General features: G+C 40.2%; 1 protein-coding gene across 6 annotated transcripts in view; it reads left to right on the top strand.

Annotated features, from left to right (window-relative positions):
• LOC137369997 (aspartyl/asparaginyl beta-hydroxylase-like) overlaps positions 1-18,573 on the top strand; it is a 295,423-nt gene that overhangs the window by 248,614 nt on the left and 28,236 nt on the right. For all 6 annotated transcript variants that reach the window (XM_068031905.1, XM_068031903.1, XM_068031904.1 and 3 more), the window contains 4 exons: positions 1,019-1,117; positions 1,621-1,710; positions 4,930-5,067; positions 7,387-7,522. In XM_068031905.1, the coding sequence (XP_067888006.1) occupies positions 1,019-1,117; positions 1,621-1,710; positions 4,930-5,067; positions 7,387-7,522 (463 nt within the window). The remainder of the gene's footprint in view (positions 1-1,018; positions 1,118-1,620; positions 1,711-4,929; positions 5,068-7,386; positions 7,523-18,573) is intronic.

The raw sequence follows: 18,573 nt of genomic DNA, 5'->3' as shown, positions 1-18,573 counted from the left end.
GATCCCCACATGTCCTTTAATAAAGTGATTTCAATGAACATGACCATTATGACTAAAGGGACCTCCCATAACAGCACAATCTTTTCCCCAAAAATATACTTTATTCATAAAAAAAATCTGTTTTAAAAAAAAATACATTACAACATAGTTCAAAACAGCACCAAGTTGACATTCTAAAAAGTGCAAAGGAAATCAGTTTTCTTCAATACAGGAAGTTGCCTCACAATCCTTCCATTCCATTTTACATGCCATATATATTTTACAGCAAACCTATATTTGGTATATACAACCCGAGGGGTTTCCCATGGGTCCAGCTCCTCAGACCACTATGGCGGGAGGACCTTACACAGTGGTCTTTCCCCATTGAGCCTTTGCAGCGGCTGCCCCAAGCTTTAGTGCGTCCAGCACAATGTGGTCATTTGAGTATAGGAGACAGAAAAGCAGTAAGGGTTGTGTGACAATGTATTCCCAAGTTATGGTTCTGATGATTCCCTTTTCAGTGATCTGCCTATTACTGATTCATTGTCAGCCAGTGATTGGTGTCCAGTCCAGCAACCCTTCTTCAGAACTAGCAAATAGTAGAAATGTAAAAGGTTATAAGCAAGTAAAGTGGGGGTGGGGCAAGAGATAACAAAGGAGAAGGTGTAGATAGGACAAGGTCACAGAAAGCTGACCAGAAGGTCATAGAGCAAAGGCAAACAATATGTTAACGGTGTGTTGAAAGACAAAGCATTAGTACAGATAGGGTGTTAACAGACTGAAAATTGAACAGCCGCAAGTAGAAACATGAAAAAAAATGTGGGTAAGCAAACTGAACAAACTAAGATGAAATAAAATAAAATAAACACAAAAAAAAAGTTTTAAAAAAGGAAGAAGGGTCACTGACCTGAAACGTTTAACTCTGCTTCTCTCTCCACAGATGCTGCCAGACCTGCTGAGTATTTCCAGCATTTCTTGTTTTTATTTCAGATTTCCAGCATCTACAGTATTTTGCTTTGATAATGATGTGTTGTTGCAGGTTCTGGCCCTTGCTCCAAATGATGGATTTGCTAAAGTTCATTATGGATTCATCCTCAAAGCTAGCAATCAGATAGCTGAGAGCATTCCATATCTTAAGGTAAGCACTGTACTAGTCAGGTTAATTAATTCAGAGTTGGATGTTGCATCATGTTTGAATACCAGAACCAGGTTAATAGAATACAAGTTACCTTTCCAGTATGACGGTTAATGCTGCCAACTAAAGTGGATATGATCAGCCTACGGCTGAAAGCCAGCAGCAATTCAGCAGTTCCACCAAACCCTGCACTACATTGTCCAGTTGAATACCAGATTGCATCAATTTTTGATGCCATATCTGAGCTGATTTTGTTTATGTTACCTTTGTAGCAACTCAGTGCCTTATAACTATCAGTGTGCTTGGTAAATTTGTGTTGTGACATACCAACTCTGTTGGCCTTTTTCACAGGAATGCATTGTATATTAGCAAAATGTTGTAGACTGTTCAAACCAGTTTCATGTTATTCATTGCAATAAAATAGAGAGAGTCAAGTGTATATCTCCTTGTGAGTGTGTGGTGGCTTTGTGGTATAAACAGATTCTTTAAAAATCCCATCTCTGCAGGAAGGATTAATATCTGGGGACCCAGGGACTGATGATGGTCGCTTTTACTTCCACTTAGGAGATGCATTACAGCGAATGGGTGATCAAGAGGTGAGTAAACCTGCAAGTTCCCATTTTATACAAATGGGTCAATAGAATCTATTCATGAAAAACTCAGTTAAGATCACAGATGTATTTCTGCCAAAAACAACATCTATACATATAAGAATCATTTAGAGTCATTTTATTTATGGTGTAGAAGGAGGCCATTCGGCCCATCATGTCCATGCTGGCTCTCTGCAGAGCAATCCAGTCAGTCCCACTTCCCCCTGGCCCTGCAAATTTATTTCCTTTAAATGCCCATCCAATTTCCTTTTGAAATCATTGATTGTCTCCGCTTCCACCACACTCGTGGGCAGCAAGTTCCAGGTCATTACCACATGCTGTGTAAAAAATGTTCTTCCACATATTCCCCCTGCATCATTTGCCCAAAACCTTCAATCTGTGTCCCTTAGTTCTTGCACCATCAGTCAATGGAAACAGTTTTCCTTGTCCAACTTATCTAAGCCTCTCATAATCTTGTACTATTCAATCAAATGTCCCCTCAATCTCCTTTCCACCAAGGAGAACAACCCAAGCTTTTCCAACCTAACCCTGTAACTAAAATTTCCCATCCCTGGAACCATTCTAGTAAATCTCCTCACCCTCACAACTTTCCTAAAGTGTAGTGACCAGAATTGGACCTAATGGGGCCTAACCAGAGCTTTATAAAGGTTCAGCATAACTTCCCTGCTTTTGTACTCAATACCTCTACTTATGAAGCCCAAGATCCATTTGCGTTGCTAACCACTCTCTCAATGACCCTGTCACCATCAAAGATTAATGCACATGCATGCCCAGTTCCCTCTGTTCCTGCACGCTCTTTAGAACTGTGCCATTAGGTCTATTTTGCCTCACCCTATCCCATCTGCCAAAATGCATCACCTCACACTTGTCTGTATTAAATTCCATCTGCCACCTGTCTGCCCGCCTGTCTATGTCCTGTTCTAGGTGGATCTAATCATCCTCACTGTTTGCCACTCCTCCAAGTTTGGTATCATCAAATTTTGAAACTCTACTCTGTATTCCAAGATACAAGTTATTTATATATAGCAAAAAAAGCACTGGTCCAAGCACTGATGCTTGGGGAACACCACTGTCTATCATCCTCCAGTCTGAAAAACAACCATTTACCAGGACTCGCTGTTTTCTGTCCTTGAGTCAATTTTTTATCCAATTGGACACTGACCCTCCTATTTCATGAGCCTCAATTTTGTTAACCAGCCTTTTGTGGTATTTTCTCAAACAGTTTCTTACAATCCATATCGACTGCATTCCCTTCATTAACCTTCTCTGTTACTTCATCAAAAAATTCAATTAGTTTAGTCAAGTATGATGTGCCTTTCACAAATCCGTGCTGCCTATCCTTAATTAACTCAAACCTCCCCAAGTGCCTGTTGATTTTTTTCCCCGATTATTGTTTCTAAAACCTTACCCACCACTGATGTTAAACTAACTGGCCTCTATTTGCTAGGACTGTCCTTACACCCTTTGCCTGTCTCCAATACTCTGACACCTCCCTCATATCCAGGGAAGATTGTAAGATTATGCCAAGCCCTTCTGTTATCTCCACCTCCACTTCCTTTAGCAACCTGAGATGCAAGCCATCCAGATCAGTGACTTATCTACCCTAAGCATCGCCAGCCTTTTGAGTACAACCTCTCTCTCTGTTTTACCCTATCCATTGCCTCTACTTTCTCTGCTTCTACCGATATTTTGTCAGATTCCTCTCCTTAGTAAACACCGCTACAAAATACTTATTAAGTATTCTAGCCTTGCCCTGTTCCTCTAAGCATATATTACCCTCTTTGTCCCTAATAGGCCTCACTCCATCTCTTACTGCCCAATAGATGATTTCTGGGTTCCCTTTTTAAATTGACTGCCATTCTATTCTCATATTCTCTCTTTGTGAGTCTTATTTTCCTGTTCACTTCACCTCTCAACTAATTATATTTGGCCTGGTTCTTATTTGAAGAATTCACCTGATGAGCATTATACACCCTGATTTTTTTTGTTTCATCATAATCTCTATTCCCCTTGTCATCCAAGGAGCCCTGTTTTTGGTTCCCTTACCTTTCACCCATGTTGGAATGTACCTAGCCTGTACCAAAAGCATCTCTTCCTTAAAGATAACCTATTGTTCCATTATAGTTTTTCCTGACAGTCTTTGGTTCCATGTTATCCTGGCTAGATCCCTTCTCTTCGCATTGAAATTAGCCCGCTTCCAATCTAGTCATTCTACCTTATATCATTCCTCGTTTTTCTGCATTACAATTCTAAACCTCATGATACAATGATCACACTTACCCAATGCTCCCCGACAGACACTTGGTCCACCTTATTTCCCAGTATCAGATCCAGCAATGCATCCTTTCTAGTTGGGCCGAGAACATACTGATCAAGGAAGTTTTCCTGAACGCAATCCAGAAATTCCTCCCCCTCCTTTCCCCTTACTCTAAAATTATCCCAATAGCTATTTGAGTAATTAAAGTTCTCCCATATCACCACTCTGTAGTTCTTGCACATTTCTGTGATAAGATAATAAAATTAGTTTAATAAAGTACATGGAAATTCTGCTTAATGAAGGATTGAAAATTCTGCTTTCAATATTTTGCTGTATTAGGCTTTTAGTAAAAATAATTGTCTGGCTCTAAATTAGGATGGGCTAACCTTCCAAGTAAAGTTAAAGCTAGATGAAATGTATCTCTAAATTTGATTTTTGTTTATATATCAGCACTTTTTTATCTCACCCTTTGATAAGCTTTCACATATTGCTTTTGCTTGCCCCTTTCTTTCTTCCATATCCAGTTAAACCTCAAATATTGCAATCAGTTAAAATCCATGCAGTGTACTCAAACCAGTTTCAGCTAAGTTCTATTTTTAATCAAAGTTACAAATGCCAGTTAATAATCTAGCTCCAGATAAATGACACCAGTTTAATCATGTTTAGTACAGCAATGGGAAAGCTTATTTTCATGTTGCTTTTGACATAACAAATGAATTTAAATGCTCAAGTTGTGAATGGTTAATTTCTCTGGGGAAGTAATCCAATCTGTAATTGGTGAAATTTCATGTAATTTTGAGTGTTTTGGCATTTTTCTGTAGCATTATATTTAATGCTGTCTATACAATTAACAGTGGAGGGGTTGGTGGTCCATGGGATCAACAGACATGCTGACAAGATTTCTTAGTATGATATATGATGGTTTTACTTGTTCATTTGATCCATAGGCATACAAGTGGTATGAGCTGGGACACAAAAAGGGTCACTTTGCATCAGTGTGGCAGCGTTCACTCTACAATGTGAATGGACTTAAGGCTCAGCCCTGGTGGACGACTAAAGAAACAGGTTATACTGAACTGGTGAAGGTATGTTCATTTTTAATGGAGCCCTGTGTTCAGTGTAATTCAATAACAGCAGCTTGCATTTGTGTAGTACCTTTAACATAGGAAAACTTAAATCGTTTCCCAGAAGCATAATCAGACAAATTGGCACTGAGCCAAAGAAGAAGATATTAGAAGGGGTGACTAAAAGCTTGGTCAAACAGGTAGGTTGGAAGGAGAGTTTAAAGAAGAGGAAAGTGGATATGTTTAGTTAGAGAATTCCAAAGCTTAGAGCATAGATAATTGGAGGCATATCTGCCAATAGTGGGGTGAAGGGGATGCAAAGAGGGCCAGAGTTAGGGGAAGCAGAGTTCTTGGAGTGTTGTAGGGCTGGAGAAGGTACAGACATGGCAAGGGATTCTTAGATAGTTGATTAGTTGATCACATGGCTATAATTGAGCTGTAGGGTGGCATCAGATAGGCAGAGACTGTGACCCCTTATCTAAATTTATTCACGAGGTAGTTGACGGACCTCAAATATAAGAGTTATTTGTCTTATAAAGGTATATTGTTTCACCCTACCCATTCTTCTACTGCTTAAAATAATTTTTGTCTTCCTTTTTCATGATGCACCATTTCCTAAGTAATGTGCCAACTCTTTGGCAGGGCAATCCAAAACTAATTCTACTGCCCTGTACTGTCTCTTCTATTTTCCTCTGCTTCAAATATTTATCCAATTTTTCCTTAAAAGATACACTAGTCTTTGCACCAACCACTTCCTGTGGCAAAGTATTTCATATTCCCATACTGTCTGTAAAGAAACTTCTTCCCTCACTCTTAGTGACAATTTTAAATTGATATCCTTAATCACAGGCACCCCAACCAGAGGAAATTGCCTTTCACCATTCGCCCTATCAATGTAGTTTAAATTTTTAAACCCCTCTATTAGATATTCTCTTTGCCTCCTGTGCGCCAATGGAAATAGTCTTAGTATCTTGCATCTCCTGTCATAACTACAGTGCCAAACCCTGCCATTATCCTGATGAATCTGTGCTGTGCCCTCTTGGTGACTTTAATGTCCTTTCTGTACCTCTGGTCTATTCAACACCTTGTACAATTTATCACTGCTTTTTTAAATCTTGTTTTCTGTATCTGTATTTATAAAACCTAAAATGCTGTTGGCCTTATTTGTGGCTTTATCTACCTGCACCTGCACTTTCAGGAAGTTGTTTGGAATGACACTAAAGAATGTGAACAAACAGATATAGGCATTCAATGAACGTATACTCACTTTTCTTGTTTTTCCTCCCAAAGTGTATTGCCTCACACTTAACCACATTAAGTTGCATCTGTTACCTCTCTGCCCATTCCACCAGATCACTCATTATTTGCCAATACCCCGACATTTGTGTCATCTGCAAATTACTTATATTTGCACAGAACAAAAGTGAACTGATTGCTGGTTCTTTTGGTAAAAAATTCCAACCTTTCTGCAGTCCAGCTCCAATTTATTTTGACTCTTGACTTGCTGTCAGCAACATTCTATCCATTTAGCTACAGTTCCTGATATACCATGGGCCTGAACTTTTCTAACAAACATATAGTGGGGCATTTTAGCATATGCTTTCTGGAGAACTGTAGACACTACGTAGAAATTCACTCCAACTGGTTTGCATTGACGTTTACCCTCTCTGCATTCCTGCTATCTATTCAATTAGTCAGTTCTTCAAAAAGCTCTTACTAATTTTGTTAAATATGACATCCTTTAACAAATCCATGCTGAAAGTCCTTGATTTACAACAGTGACTACACTTCAAAAGTAATTAATTGGCTGTATAGTATTTTGAAAGCCCTGAGGGTTATAAAAGGTGCTACATAAATGCAAGTTTGTTTTTCTTCTTTCGATTTACCTTTCTCCTTGATCCATGGCGTTGGCTTGGCTGCAGTCCCAGCAGTGGCCACTGCTCCCGTTGGCGCTGCTGGGACTAAGAGCTGCCGGCCCGCTGATTGGCCGGCAGCTCACTGAGGCAGGACCTCCTCCCTCAAGTGGGTGGAAGTCCCACCTTGGGACAATTAAAGCCTGGGGATCCGCAAAATATGGGACGGATCCCCAGGCTAGGCGGAAGCGGGTTCGCCACCAACTTTCACATCGGAGTCCGGCTCCCACCCATCCACTGTAAAATTCCGACCAATAGTTCTTTGAGATACTGACCAGACTTGGGTAACTCTGCTTCATTAGATTTTCATTTTGCTCTTGAGAAAGAAATATTCCTGATAATTACCTTACCTCTTGAAGGAGAGTTGTTCGGTTGTGAGATCCTAAATCCAATATCTAAATTTTGGTAATTTTTTTTTTCTTTGTAGACTCTTGAGAGGAATTGGAAGTTAATCCGTGATGAGGGTCTGGCTGTTATGGATAAAGAAAAGGGTTTTTTCTTGCCTGAAGATGAAAACTTGAGAGAGAAAGGAGACTGGAGCCAGTTTACACTTTGGCAGCAAGGTAATACATAGTTGTGAGGAAATCACTGCTAAAGATGTATGATGTTGCCATATATTGATTATCTATATCAGTATATTGTGATGTGTAAAACCCATGATGAATGTGTTCACTTTTTCTCTGATTGGAAGTAAACCACGATAACCCTGGTAAATTAGTGCAACAAATGGTAACGCTGCTGTAGCAAAACCTTTGTCGACCTAGACATGAAAAATTGTATTACACATTAAATGACATTATGGCAAGAAAGTGATATGCAAGCCACTGAATTAATATCTTTTGGTGTGGAGCTATCGAGATGCTAAGCAATGCACCATAGCAACAATACATATCTGACACCATCTGAATTTATCAGTAGCCATGCTGTTTAAGCAAAATAGTATTTTCATTCATTAATTTACTTAAAGTGCTCTAGCATCTGAATGCTATTGTAGCATTAATGGAATATGTAGACAATATCCATGAGATTGGTAAATATTCCATGTGTCACATATCTCTCTGTCTCCTATGATTTATATGCTTGTACAGTGCAGGAAATACTTAATCAGTATTACTTGCATAATTTTTTTTTAACTTGTACCATCAGGCAGCAATATTGTGATATCTCAGCGCACAGATACTGAGTGATTAATGTGGGCCGTTCCTAGTCCATTAGAGCAGTTGATTTTGCATGTAGTTGTTCCATCAGGCATGATATTTCGCCACAAGTGCCTAACAAAAAAATACCCATTGCTTTTTGAAATGATACAGCTTTGAGTGAATGAAATTTGGACTAATATATGCTCACATTTCATTTTATTAATCCCTGGACACACATCACTTGTAATGTCTGTTATTACCTTGCTTTCTATCATCAATTGCTTTTTTCATATAAGCTGTATGTAAAGATCTGGATAAATTCTCAAACAATACAGCAAAAGGTGAACATTTTCAGTTTAATCCAGTAGTTTGCTCACTCCATGCCCTCAAAGCATTAACTCCACACTGGAGGTACAGTTCCATGGATGTTAATGCCATCCTATACCTTACCTAAGTAACTATATTCACTTGTGTGCTTTGTCAGTGACTGTCAGCAGCCCATCTGACTCATAGAATGATACAGCACAGAAGACGACCATTCAGCCCATGTTGCCATTTTGGTAGAGTTATCCAATTAGTCCCACTCCCTTGCTCATTCCCCATAACCTGTAGGTGGGGGCATCATGTCTGAACCCCAGTCACGACCACACTGCACATGTTTCCAGCAGGATCCACTGGAATAGTGATCAGGAGCAGGACCTCTGGTTGATTCATCCCTCCTTAACCTAGTGAACCTGAGGCCTGTTATAGTGCCCTTGTTGCACCAGCTAAATTAACGCAGACCTAGAATTGAACGTGTGACCTTCTTAGTCTATATAATTCTGCTATTTACGTGTCTGAGCTTGCTGAATTGTCACTTACCCTTCAAAACCATGTATCTGGCTGGGGAAGCTTTAACTCATTGTGCTTTGTGTAGGACTTGCCATGCATTTCCTTTAGTTAGGTAAGCAAGGAATTTCTGTCATTTAAAAAAATGTAAATGAGGCAAAATTATCTTCAGTGATTTTGTTTGATGAAAATTTAAGGTGATTTAATTTGCAATTGCCATGTTGATTCTCTAACATTATAATTTGGATGATCAATGCAAGAAAACTGGAGCAATATTAGGAGGCATTAATTGTTTTTTTTCCCCCAAAAGTTCAGAATTGATTAATTCTCAAGAGAAAGGGGTTATAATACTCCATGTGCTTGCTTACATAAATAGTTTCCTCATTTTTTATAGTGGTTGATCTCCCGTGGAATTGCACATGGGGAGTCAACTAGGGTTAGAGGGCAAAGGATAATTAAACTGGGTAAAAGGTGGCAGGGGCAGAGGAGGAGAGAAATGAAGGAAGGAAAGGAAGAGGATGAAAGAGTTCACTGAGTTCAAGATTGGGAGAGGATGTTACATCGCAAAGTTGTGATTAGAAAGGAGTGCTTGCTGTGTTTTGGAATGAAAGTCTTTGGGGGAAGAGGTGGCTGAGTGGGAAGAGGAGATAACATCAGGAATGTATTCCGTTGTCCGAGAGGATTGAGTTACTGGTCGGGGGAGGTGGGATTGATATTGGGGGTTATTTGAATTACATTAACAATAGTAAGGAACTTATAAATTGTTGTTATTTTCAAGACTGAAAGCCTCAGTAAAGTGTCTGAAAACAGAGGAGTTCAGAATCTAAACAAGTGCAATGCCAGTTGCTAACCATTGTTAGGCTGCAGCAGACTCTTAGTCATAGAGAGAGATACAGCACTGAAACAGGCCCTTCGGCCCACCGAGTATGTGCCGACCAACAACCACCCATTTATACTAATCCTACATTAAAATCCCATATTCCCTACCTCATCCCCACCTCTCTCCTACCACCTACCTACACTAGGGGCAATTTACAATGGTAAATTTACCTATCAACCTGCAAGTCTTTGGCTGTGGGAGGAAACCCACCCGATCACAGGGAGAACTTGCAAACTCCGCACAGGCAGTACCCAGAACCGAACCCGGGTTGCTGGAGCTGTGAGGCTGCGGTGCTAACCACTGCGCCACTGTGCCGCCCCAAACAGAACTCTCTAATAAGGAATTGAATATAGTTACAGGCTGTTGTGATTGAAAAATGTGACCAAGGCCTGAGTGCTCTAAAATACAATACCTCCGGGATATCTCAAATTTAACAGACGCGAACACAATTTATGTGGAAATTGCTCTAAGGAATGTTGACAGGTCCTATCAATTTTAGTGATAGTTTTTTGAGAGAAATAAGTTTCTTATAAAAAGATCATAGAATAACTTAAAGCAGAGGAGGAGGAGATAATTCAGCCCATCGTGCCTATCTTTGAAGGAGTTGCAAGTTTAGGCCTACATCCCCACTTTTTGTCTGTAACCCTGCAAGTTCTTTATCCCCAATTACCTAACTTCCTTTTAAAATTATTTACAAACTCAGCTTCCATCATCTTTTTAGGGAGAACAGACTAGATTATGTCAGCTCTGAAAAAAATTTCTTCTCAATTCCCCTCAACCTTTTGCCAATGATTTTGAATCACTTGGCAAAAGAATAGTTTTTCTCTATCTACTCTATCAAAACCTCTCATCATTTTGAAAACCTCTATCAGGTTGCTTCTTAACCTTCTGTATTCCAAGGAGAACAGTCTGAACTTTTTTTAATCTCTCCTCATAACTGAAGTCCGTCATCCCTGGTACCACCCTGGTAAACCACCTCTATGCCCTTTCTAAGGCCTTTGCATTTTTCCTGAAGTGTGGTGCCCAGAATCATCCACAATACTCCAGCTGAGGCCTAACCAGTCATTTATAAAGTTCTAGCATGATCTCTTCACTTTTACATTGTATTCCTCTATTTATACCCCCCAAGTAACCCATATGCATTATTAGTTACCTTAATGACCACCAATAATGTTTATGAATGGCTGTTAAATATGATCTATCTTTATAATTGCATTGTACATTGGGAGAAAAGAATAGAGTGCAAGTATCTCGTGGAAAAGAAAACAATCCTGGATTATCCCTTATTTATTTTAGAAGCTATTGGATAACGTCTTGCAGCACACTGTCAACTGTAATAACTCAAGCCACAGGATAATTTGTAATCAACTAGTATTTGGAGGTGGAGCAAACGTCTAGGCTTACACTGCGAATGTCCTGGGGAAATGCACAGCAGGAAAACCAAGCAAAATCTCATTAATTGCAGTTCATTTGTACAGCTATATCTTGTGTAAATGCTGTTCTTTCAAATTAATTCAAATTGTTAATTTTCTGATTGCACTGATTTTATCATGCAACAGGTTTTAGCTTGAGTCCGGTTACGGTGGAGATTGTCTAAAATCCTCTGATTCTTTACCACTTCCTTTCCTTAAGGTATGGAATGGTTTCACAGGTATCTGCAGCCCTTTTAATCTTCACTCAGTCTTAGCTGTGAGTGACACAGCTAAGCATTATCCAGTCTTTATCTGATGTCCACAGATGGCCCACTTCCAGCAGGAACTCTTGTTGATTCTCTTTGTCCCTCTGATTACCCACTGAGTTGCCCTCCAACACCTCCCACTGGCCAAGATCAGGTAATTCTGCATAGAACAGATATTAAAGCTGAGGCCTCCACATCTTGAATGGCCTAGTACTACATTAATGCATTTATCTGTTAGGTAATCAGGAGAGCCTGATGGGCACAGTCATTAAAAACCGAAACCTTAATCATCCATCATAAAGTTTCTCTGTCACCCTGGGTAACAATGTAGCAAATTTAATTCTATACTGGCCCTTATGTCATGAATTTCAACTCTGTTTTGCTTAAAAGAAATGCTTACTTATTGGTGTATATTGAACTATTATTAAATTCTATTATATTTAGAATTTGTGTCCTAACATGTGACTTATCCTAAGTCCTTGAGGTAGGTGCACATTCCTGAGATTTTCCTAATGTTTCAATAGGGCTGTGTGCTGCCTAAACCACTGTACAAGTTTTGCCAGGCGCCAGAGTGAAGATTGATTTTACTTCTACCAGGTGGTATTTTACTGATTCCTCTCTGCAATATCCCGTCATTGGTTTGCACTAGTAGCGGAAATTTTGTTCTAATGGCAGTATGGGACCATGGGAAGCACTCCTCATGATATTATTGGAGCAGAATTGCACATCACATTGGTAGGGGGAAGGGTTAGTTCTACACAACTAGCCTGCTTTATAGGTTTTATAATTTTTATAACAGACCTGTAGAATATACCTCTTTAATCATGAGTATAACAGCATGGATCATTTTTGTTGCTGCGCAAGATTTTCAAATGAAACAAAGTGATTGAGAGATGTAAACCTAAATTAGTATCTGTTTTTTTCCAGCATCTTTGTGCTTCTAACTATTGCGACATCATGATTTGAAACAGATTTTATGGTTAAATTAACTGAATTGGTATTAGAATTGTGATGCACCGATCAAATAGTTACCAGTTTAAAAATGTGTAAGAAACAGATTCTGAATTATTTGGAGCAGCTGCCTCCTATTCTCTGGTCTACCATTCAGAATGTGGGCAGGCTGAGCAAATTGTCTCTGCGCTTGTTGTCCACTTGTACTCTGACTCAATTTTCCAGATGTTTTAGCACTGATTGACGTTTGTCATTCCAGGTGAGAAGGGGACTGGCTAAGTTAGAGGTGGGAAGTGTAGCTCTGTATGCTGACCGCAACCCCCACTACCACCCCAGTCTCTAGGCAAAACAAAATAGTAAAGTATAGAAATTAAGGTACAAATGTTGCTATATCTAACGAAAAGCACAGCTTAGTGCTTAAACTTTGTTCTGGACACAATTGCTAAAATTCTGTAATGTAGTACTGTGTTTATACATTGTAAGAAATGTTCTTCTGTCATGATTGGGTGAGTAGCTAAATTTATTAATTCTATATAGAAAATGATATGACAAGAAGGGTTGGAGTTATCATGAAGCTGTCGGTGGATATTGGGCAATTAATAGTTGATGTCAGATTTCTTCTTAAGCACTTAAAAATATTTAGTATAGAGAACCGTAAAAGGTGTCATATGTTTAATAAAACTGAGTTATATCTGACCACAAATCATTTTTAAGCTATCAGTCCATTAAAATATATTCTGGCTATTGGATGGTAGTGCTTTAGACTTGGATTTCTAAATCAGTTTGAATTAACATTTGGGCGAGTTTCACTTGAGACAGACAACTAATACTGTGGGACAGTAAAAGGCATCACATGACTAACAGAACAAGAAATAGCACACCCCACACACATACAAAGGCACTATACTTAATTGGTATATCACAGCATCATTAATTGCAAATAATTATGGATGAATAAAGCATTTTGGCCCATTTTAGTTTAATCCAGAAAAACCCTAAAGTTTCCTGTTGCAGCATCTGATTGTTTCTTAAAGGAGTTCAGGGCTTTTAACTTCACCATCCAACTAGTTGTCCAGTCCATGGGCTGAATTTTGTTCTGGTCCCGACGGTGGGCTCCGTGGTGGGAGTGCCAGAAGATCGGAGGGGCAGAGGCCTGCCATGGAGCCCTACGCCAGGATTACCGGGCACAATACTCCCGACGGTGGCGAGGCTCCATGATGGCCCATCCACTGCTCAACAATGGGACCCAGCTTTAAATATTTATATAAGGTGTTTGCATGCATTAAAACCTAACCCGCAGCGATCTTACCTTCAGTTCCGGATCTTCAGTGGCAACAGGTGGCACTTACGTCTTCACTTTCCTGTCCAAGGGATAGCTGGTTCCTATTCTCTGATGGGGAAGGGGGAAACTCAGGATTTGTAGTGGCGGGGAGGAACGGGGTCAACTCTGCATTTTTAGTGTTGCAGGGGAAGGGGGTGAACTCTGCAATTTCAGTGTAGTGGGAGCGGATAGGCCAAATGTTTATTTTCAGTGTATTAGGGGGAGGGAACGGGGGCAACTCTGCATTCTCCTAGCAGGGCTGGCAGCTCTTTAAAAATGTCACCAGTGCCTGCGCAGAGACAGCTAACACCATTCACGATGTCACCGAGGCCACCCCCGCCATGTGAGTGGAGGGGAAGGTGGCTGTCCTGCATACTTTAATGAGCCACCAGGCTCAAGATCATGGTGATGTGCATGCCGGCTGCCATTTTTTCTGCCTGTCTCTGCTTTCGGCGGTGGGAAAACATTCAGCCCCATGTGTTAATCACTTTGTAGAAGAAAATCTGACATCAGCCTTTTACTAGTTTGATCTTGTGATTTCCCTTCACCCATTCATACAATTTAGTTTAAACTAAATTTCCAGATTTACCTTCTACCAAATTATGTAATACTGGTTTAAGATCTCCACTCATACTTCCATTCGTGGTTAAGCCAAGTTTTTCCCATCGTTCCTCATAATTCAGAAAGTTGACACTAGAGATTGGGCTGTTTCCTACACTACCTCCAACGCTGGACTCTCATGCTTGTGACCAGAGCCTGGGCACAGTACATAGAACGTAGGAGCAGGAGTAGGCTATTCGGCCCTTCAAGTCTGCTCTGCAATTTGATCAGATCTAGTTGTGGTCTCAACTCCATTTTCCTATCTTGCCCCCATAACCCTTTACTGCCTTGTATATCAAAAATCTATCTAACTCAGCCTTGAATAAATTCAAAGACCCAGCCTCCCCTGCTTTCTGAAGAAGAGAATGCCACAGACCAACGACCCTCAGAGAAAAAAATATCCTCATCTCCGTCTTAAAAGGGAGACCTCTTATTCTTAAAGTCTGTCCCCCAGTTCTAGTCTCCCCCACAAGAGGAAGCATCCTCCTGGTATCCACCCTATCAAGTCCCCTCAGGATCTTATGTTTCAATAAGATCACCTCTCATTCTTCTAAACTTCAATGGGCATAGGCCCAATGTATGAGCTGACCAGAACTTGTTGTATGAACATGGCTTCCTCTGACTACTGTTCTACCATTTTGGCTATGTAGTTTGTTACAACCGAGGTGGGAGGAGCGCACTGTCTTTTCTAGTTCCACATCTCCACAGGTCACAACATATATTTAAATGTTTAACCAATTACCGATACGGTCAATCATATACTCTGCTCTTTATCCCAGAAAAAATACACCAACCAGGTTTCTTTAATAAACAAAACTATCAGTTCATTTTAAAACAAGACTTATCTAGTAACAAAGCAAAGCATTAGCACACAGATTGAAATATGAAAGTTCCCTTTTTCTCTTAGCCCAAACACACACACATACTGGTTAAAGAAAAATAAAGAAATTTTGTCTGCAGAGCTCTTTTACAAAAAAAAACTTGTCAGATACTTGTAGAAAACGGTTGAGATATGTTGTGTCCCATAATGGCATACAGTCTGGCATCCGGGAACATGTAGACAGGTCACTGGAATCTTTTCTGGAGCAGTTCTTTTCAGGTGGCATCAAGAATTAATCTGGCAGGTTTTTCCCAGCTTCTCAGGAGAAATGCAGCATCAGGAGTGTTAGCTCTCACACACACTAAACTCTCTGGGCTTTTCAGAGAAGTGAAGAAAGCGATGAGCTGGGCGTTCCTCTCTTGGCAGGCTGACCTTCAACTAACTCAAAACAGCCCACACCCCAACCAGAAAATCAAAGCAATATCCCAAAAGCAAAACTTCCTGAACATCCTAAATCTTGACACGTCACTTCTCTGTAAACATCTTCCCCAAGTCACCAAGGTTGCTTATTGAGTTTAAGGCATGTGACTTGCAGTAAATGTTGTTTTCAACAAAAAAAACCTCTGTGACCCTTGTAAAAATAAAATTCACAGCCATGGAATCTTTTCAATTTTAAGACACCAGTCCACAAAAAAAAATTAAAAATTGGAAGCACTTTCATAAGTTCAACATTCTATTGACTTTGTCCACTGCTGCTTCGTGGTCAGACATGTTGAACTTGAGTCTAGTGATTCCCAAGTCCCTTTCAACTTTATATATAACATCAGTGGTAGGGAAACTATTGGAAAAACTTCTGAGGGACACGATTAACCTCCAGTTGGAGAGGCAGGATTAATCAAGGATAGTCAGCATGGCTTTGTCAGGGGGCGATCATGTTGAACAAACTTGATTGATTTTTTGAGAAGGTGACTAGGTGTGTAGATGAGGGTAAAGCAGTTGATATAGTCTACATGGACCTCAGTAAGGCTTTTGATAAGGTCCTGCATGGGAGATTGGTCAGGAAGGCAAGAGCCCATGGGATCCAGGGCAATTTGGCAAATTGGATCCAAAATTGGCTTAGTGGCAGGAGGCAGAGGGTGATGGTTGAGGGTTATTTTTGCGATTGGAAGCCTGTGACCAGTCGTGTGCTGCAGGGATCAATGCTGGGACCCTTGATGTTTGTAGTGTACATTAATGATTTGGACGTGAATATAGGAGGTGTGATCAGTAAGTTCGCAGATGACACGAAAATTGGTGGTGTTGTAAATAGTGAGGAGGAAAGCCTTAGATTACAGAACGATATAGATGGGCTGGTACGATGGGCGGAGCAGTGGCAAATTGAATTTAATCCTGAAATGTGTGAGGTGATGCATTTTGGGAGGACTAACAAGACAAGGGAATATACAATGGGTGGTAGGACCATAGGAAGAACCTTTGTGTACTTGTCCATAGATCACTGAAGGTAGCAGCAAAGGTAGATAAGGTGGTTAGGAAGGCATATGGTGTCATGGTCCTGTAGTTTTTTTTTCTGAAATATGCAGTTTGCCTTTAAGGCTTGCGAGGGATAAGTATTGCTTTAAGAACTAGCAAGCCTCAGGAGTTATAGGAAGGTGCATTTTTGTTGCCTTAGAAACAGCCATTTGGAGACTGCAATCCAAAGGGTGCTTTCTCGTTACCATAGACACAGCCACTGGGAGTGAGTCTCATGCCATACATTTGTTACAACTCAGCTTGAACTGGCTTTTAGTTGAAGACAGTTTGTTCTAACACACAGACAGAGGACACAGCTGTGATTTTTGGCACATCTGAAAAAGAGCTCTCAGCTATTTAAACTGAAGGAATAGGATTTTAGTCTATTTAATTATTATCTCAAAATTATAAAACAGCAAGCCAGAACACAGATCTCTGGTAATTTAAACTGAAGGGAGGAAAGTCAGACTGTGACAATCTTTTATCCCTCAAAAACTCTAAAGTCAGATTGATTCTGTTGAAAGTGCTGGAAAGTCGTTAATTGTTGAAATTCGCTGGAGAAGGAAAGCAACATTCTGTGAGGACTTTAGGCAACATTGGACTGTTAATTTACAAGGACTCTAATTTTTCTATTTTAAATGTTGTTTACATCTTCATAGTGTTTAAGAATTTAGTTCTTCTAATTAAAGAGTTAATTTGTTGATTTAAAGACACCTGGTTTGGTTAGCCTCATTTGGGGGTTAATAGATGGTACAATTTGGCTGGGTCTTTCTTTAATTTGGAAAGTTTTAAATGATATGTTAGCCGATCTGTGGAGCAATGGGATTGAATTAACAGTGTGTTGGTCCCACCAAAATCAGAATCGTATATTTTGGTTGGGGGCTTTGACTGGAGCGGTGGGTCGTAACAATGGGATACTTGCCTTTACTAGCCAAGGCATAGAGTACAAGAGCAGGGAGGTTATGATGGAGCTGTATAAAACGCTAGTTCGGTCACAGCTGGAGTACTGTGTACAGATCTGGACGCCACACAGGAGGAAGGATGTGATTGCACTGGAGAGGGTGTAGAGGAGATTCACCAGGATGTTGCCTGGCTGGAGCATTTCAGCTATGAAGACAGACTGGATAGGCTAGGGTTGTTTTCCTTAGAGCAGAGAAGGCTGAGGGGGGGGGACCTGATTGAGGTATACAAAATTATAAGGGGCATAGATAGGAAGAAGCTTTTTCTCTTAACAGAGGGGTCAATAACCAGGGGGCGTAGATTTAAGGTAAGGGGCAGGAGGTTTAGAGGGGATTTGAGGAAAAGTTTTTCACCCAGAGGGTGATTGGAATCTGGAACACTGCCTAAAAGGGTGGTAGAGGCAGGAGCCCTCACAATAGATGAGCACTTGAAACGCCATAACATACAAGGCTACGGGCCAAGTGCTGGAAAATGGGATTAGAATAGATAGACTTGATGGCCGGCGTGGACACGGTGGGCCAAAGGGTCTGTTTCTGTGCTGTATAACTGACTATTATTCATGGCTATTTCAATGCTAATCAAGGAGAACATCTTTCCTACCTGTGCTCAATATTTTACACTTGCCTGTATTAAATTTCATCTGCTATTGTTCTGTCATATATTTTGTCCAAATCATTTTGATTCTTTATGACTCCACTCCCCATTATATTTCAATAGTCATTTGCTGGGAAAAATTAAAGGTAGCAGTGGGAATTGAGAGAATTATTCCAAAAAAAATTAGATTCTTGCTTAGTGCTCAGCATGGGTATTCATTTGGGTCTTGTAATGGTTGTTAGGGAGTTGGAGGAGGATGATGAGTTTAAGCAGTAGTTTCCCTTAGTGCTTGTCTCCATTTCAGGATAACCCCACTCCAGGTTCTCCAGCTTTC

Source organism: Heterodontus francisci, chromosome 5, assembly GCF_036365525.1.
Source record: "Heterodontus francisci isolate sHetFra1 chromosome 5, sHetFra1.hap1, whole genome shotgun sequence".
Lineage (NCBI taxonomy): Eukaryota > Metazoa > Chordata > Chondrichthyes > Heterodontiformes > Heterodontidae > Heterodontus > Heterodontus francisci.
Note: the sequence above shows the minus strand (reverse complement) of the source record. Positions and strands in the feature narration are given on the sequence as shown.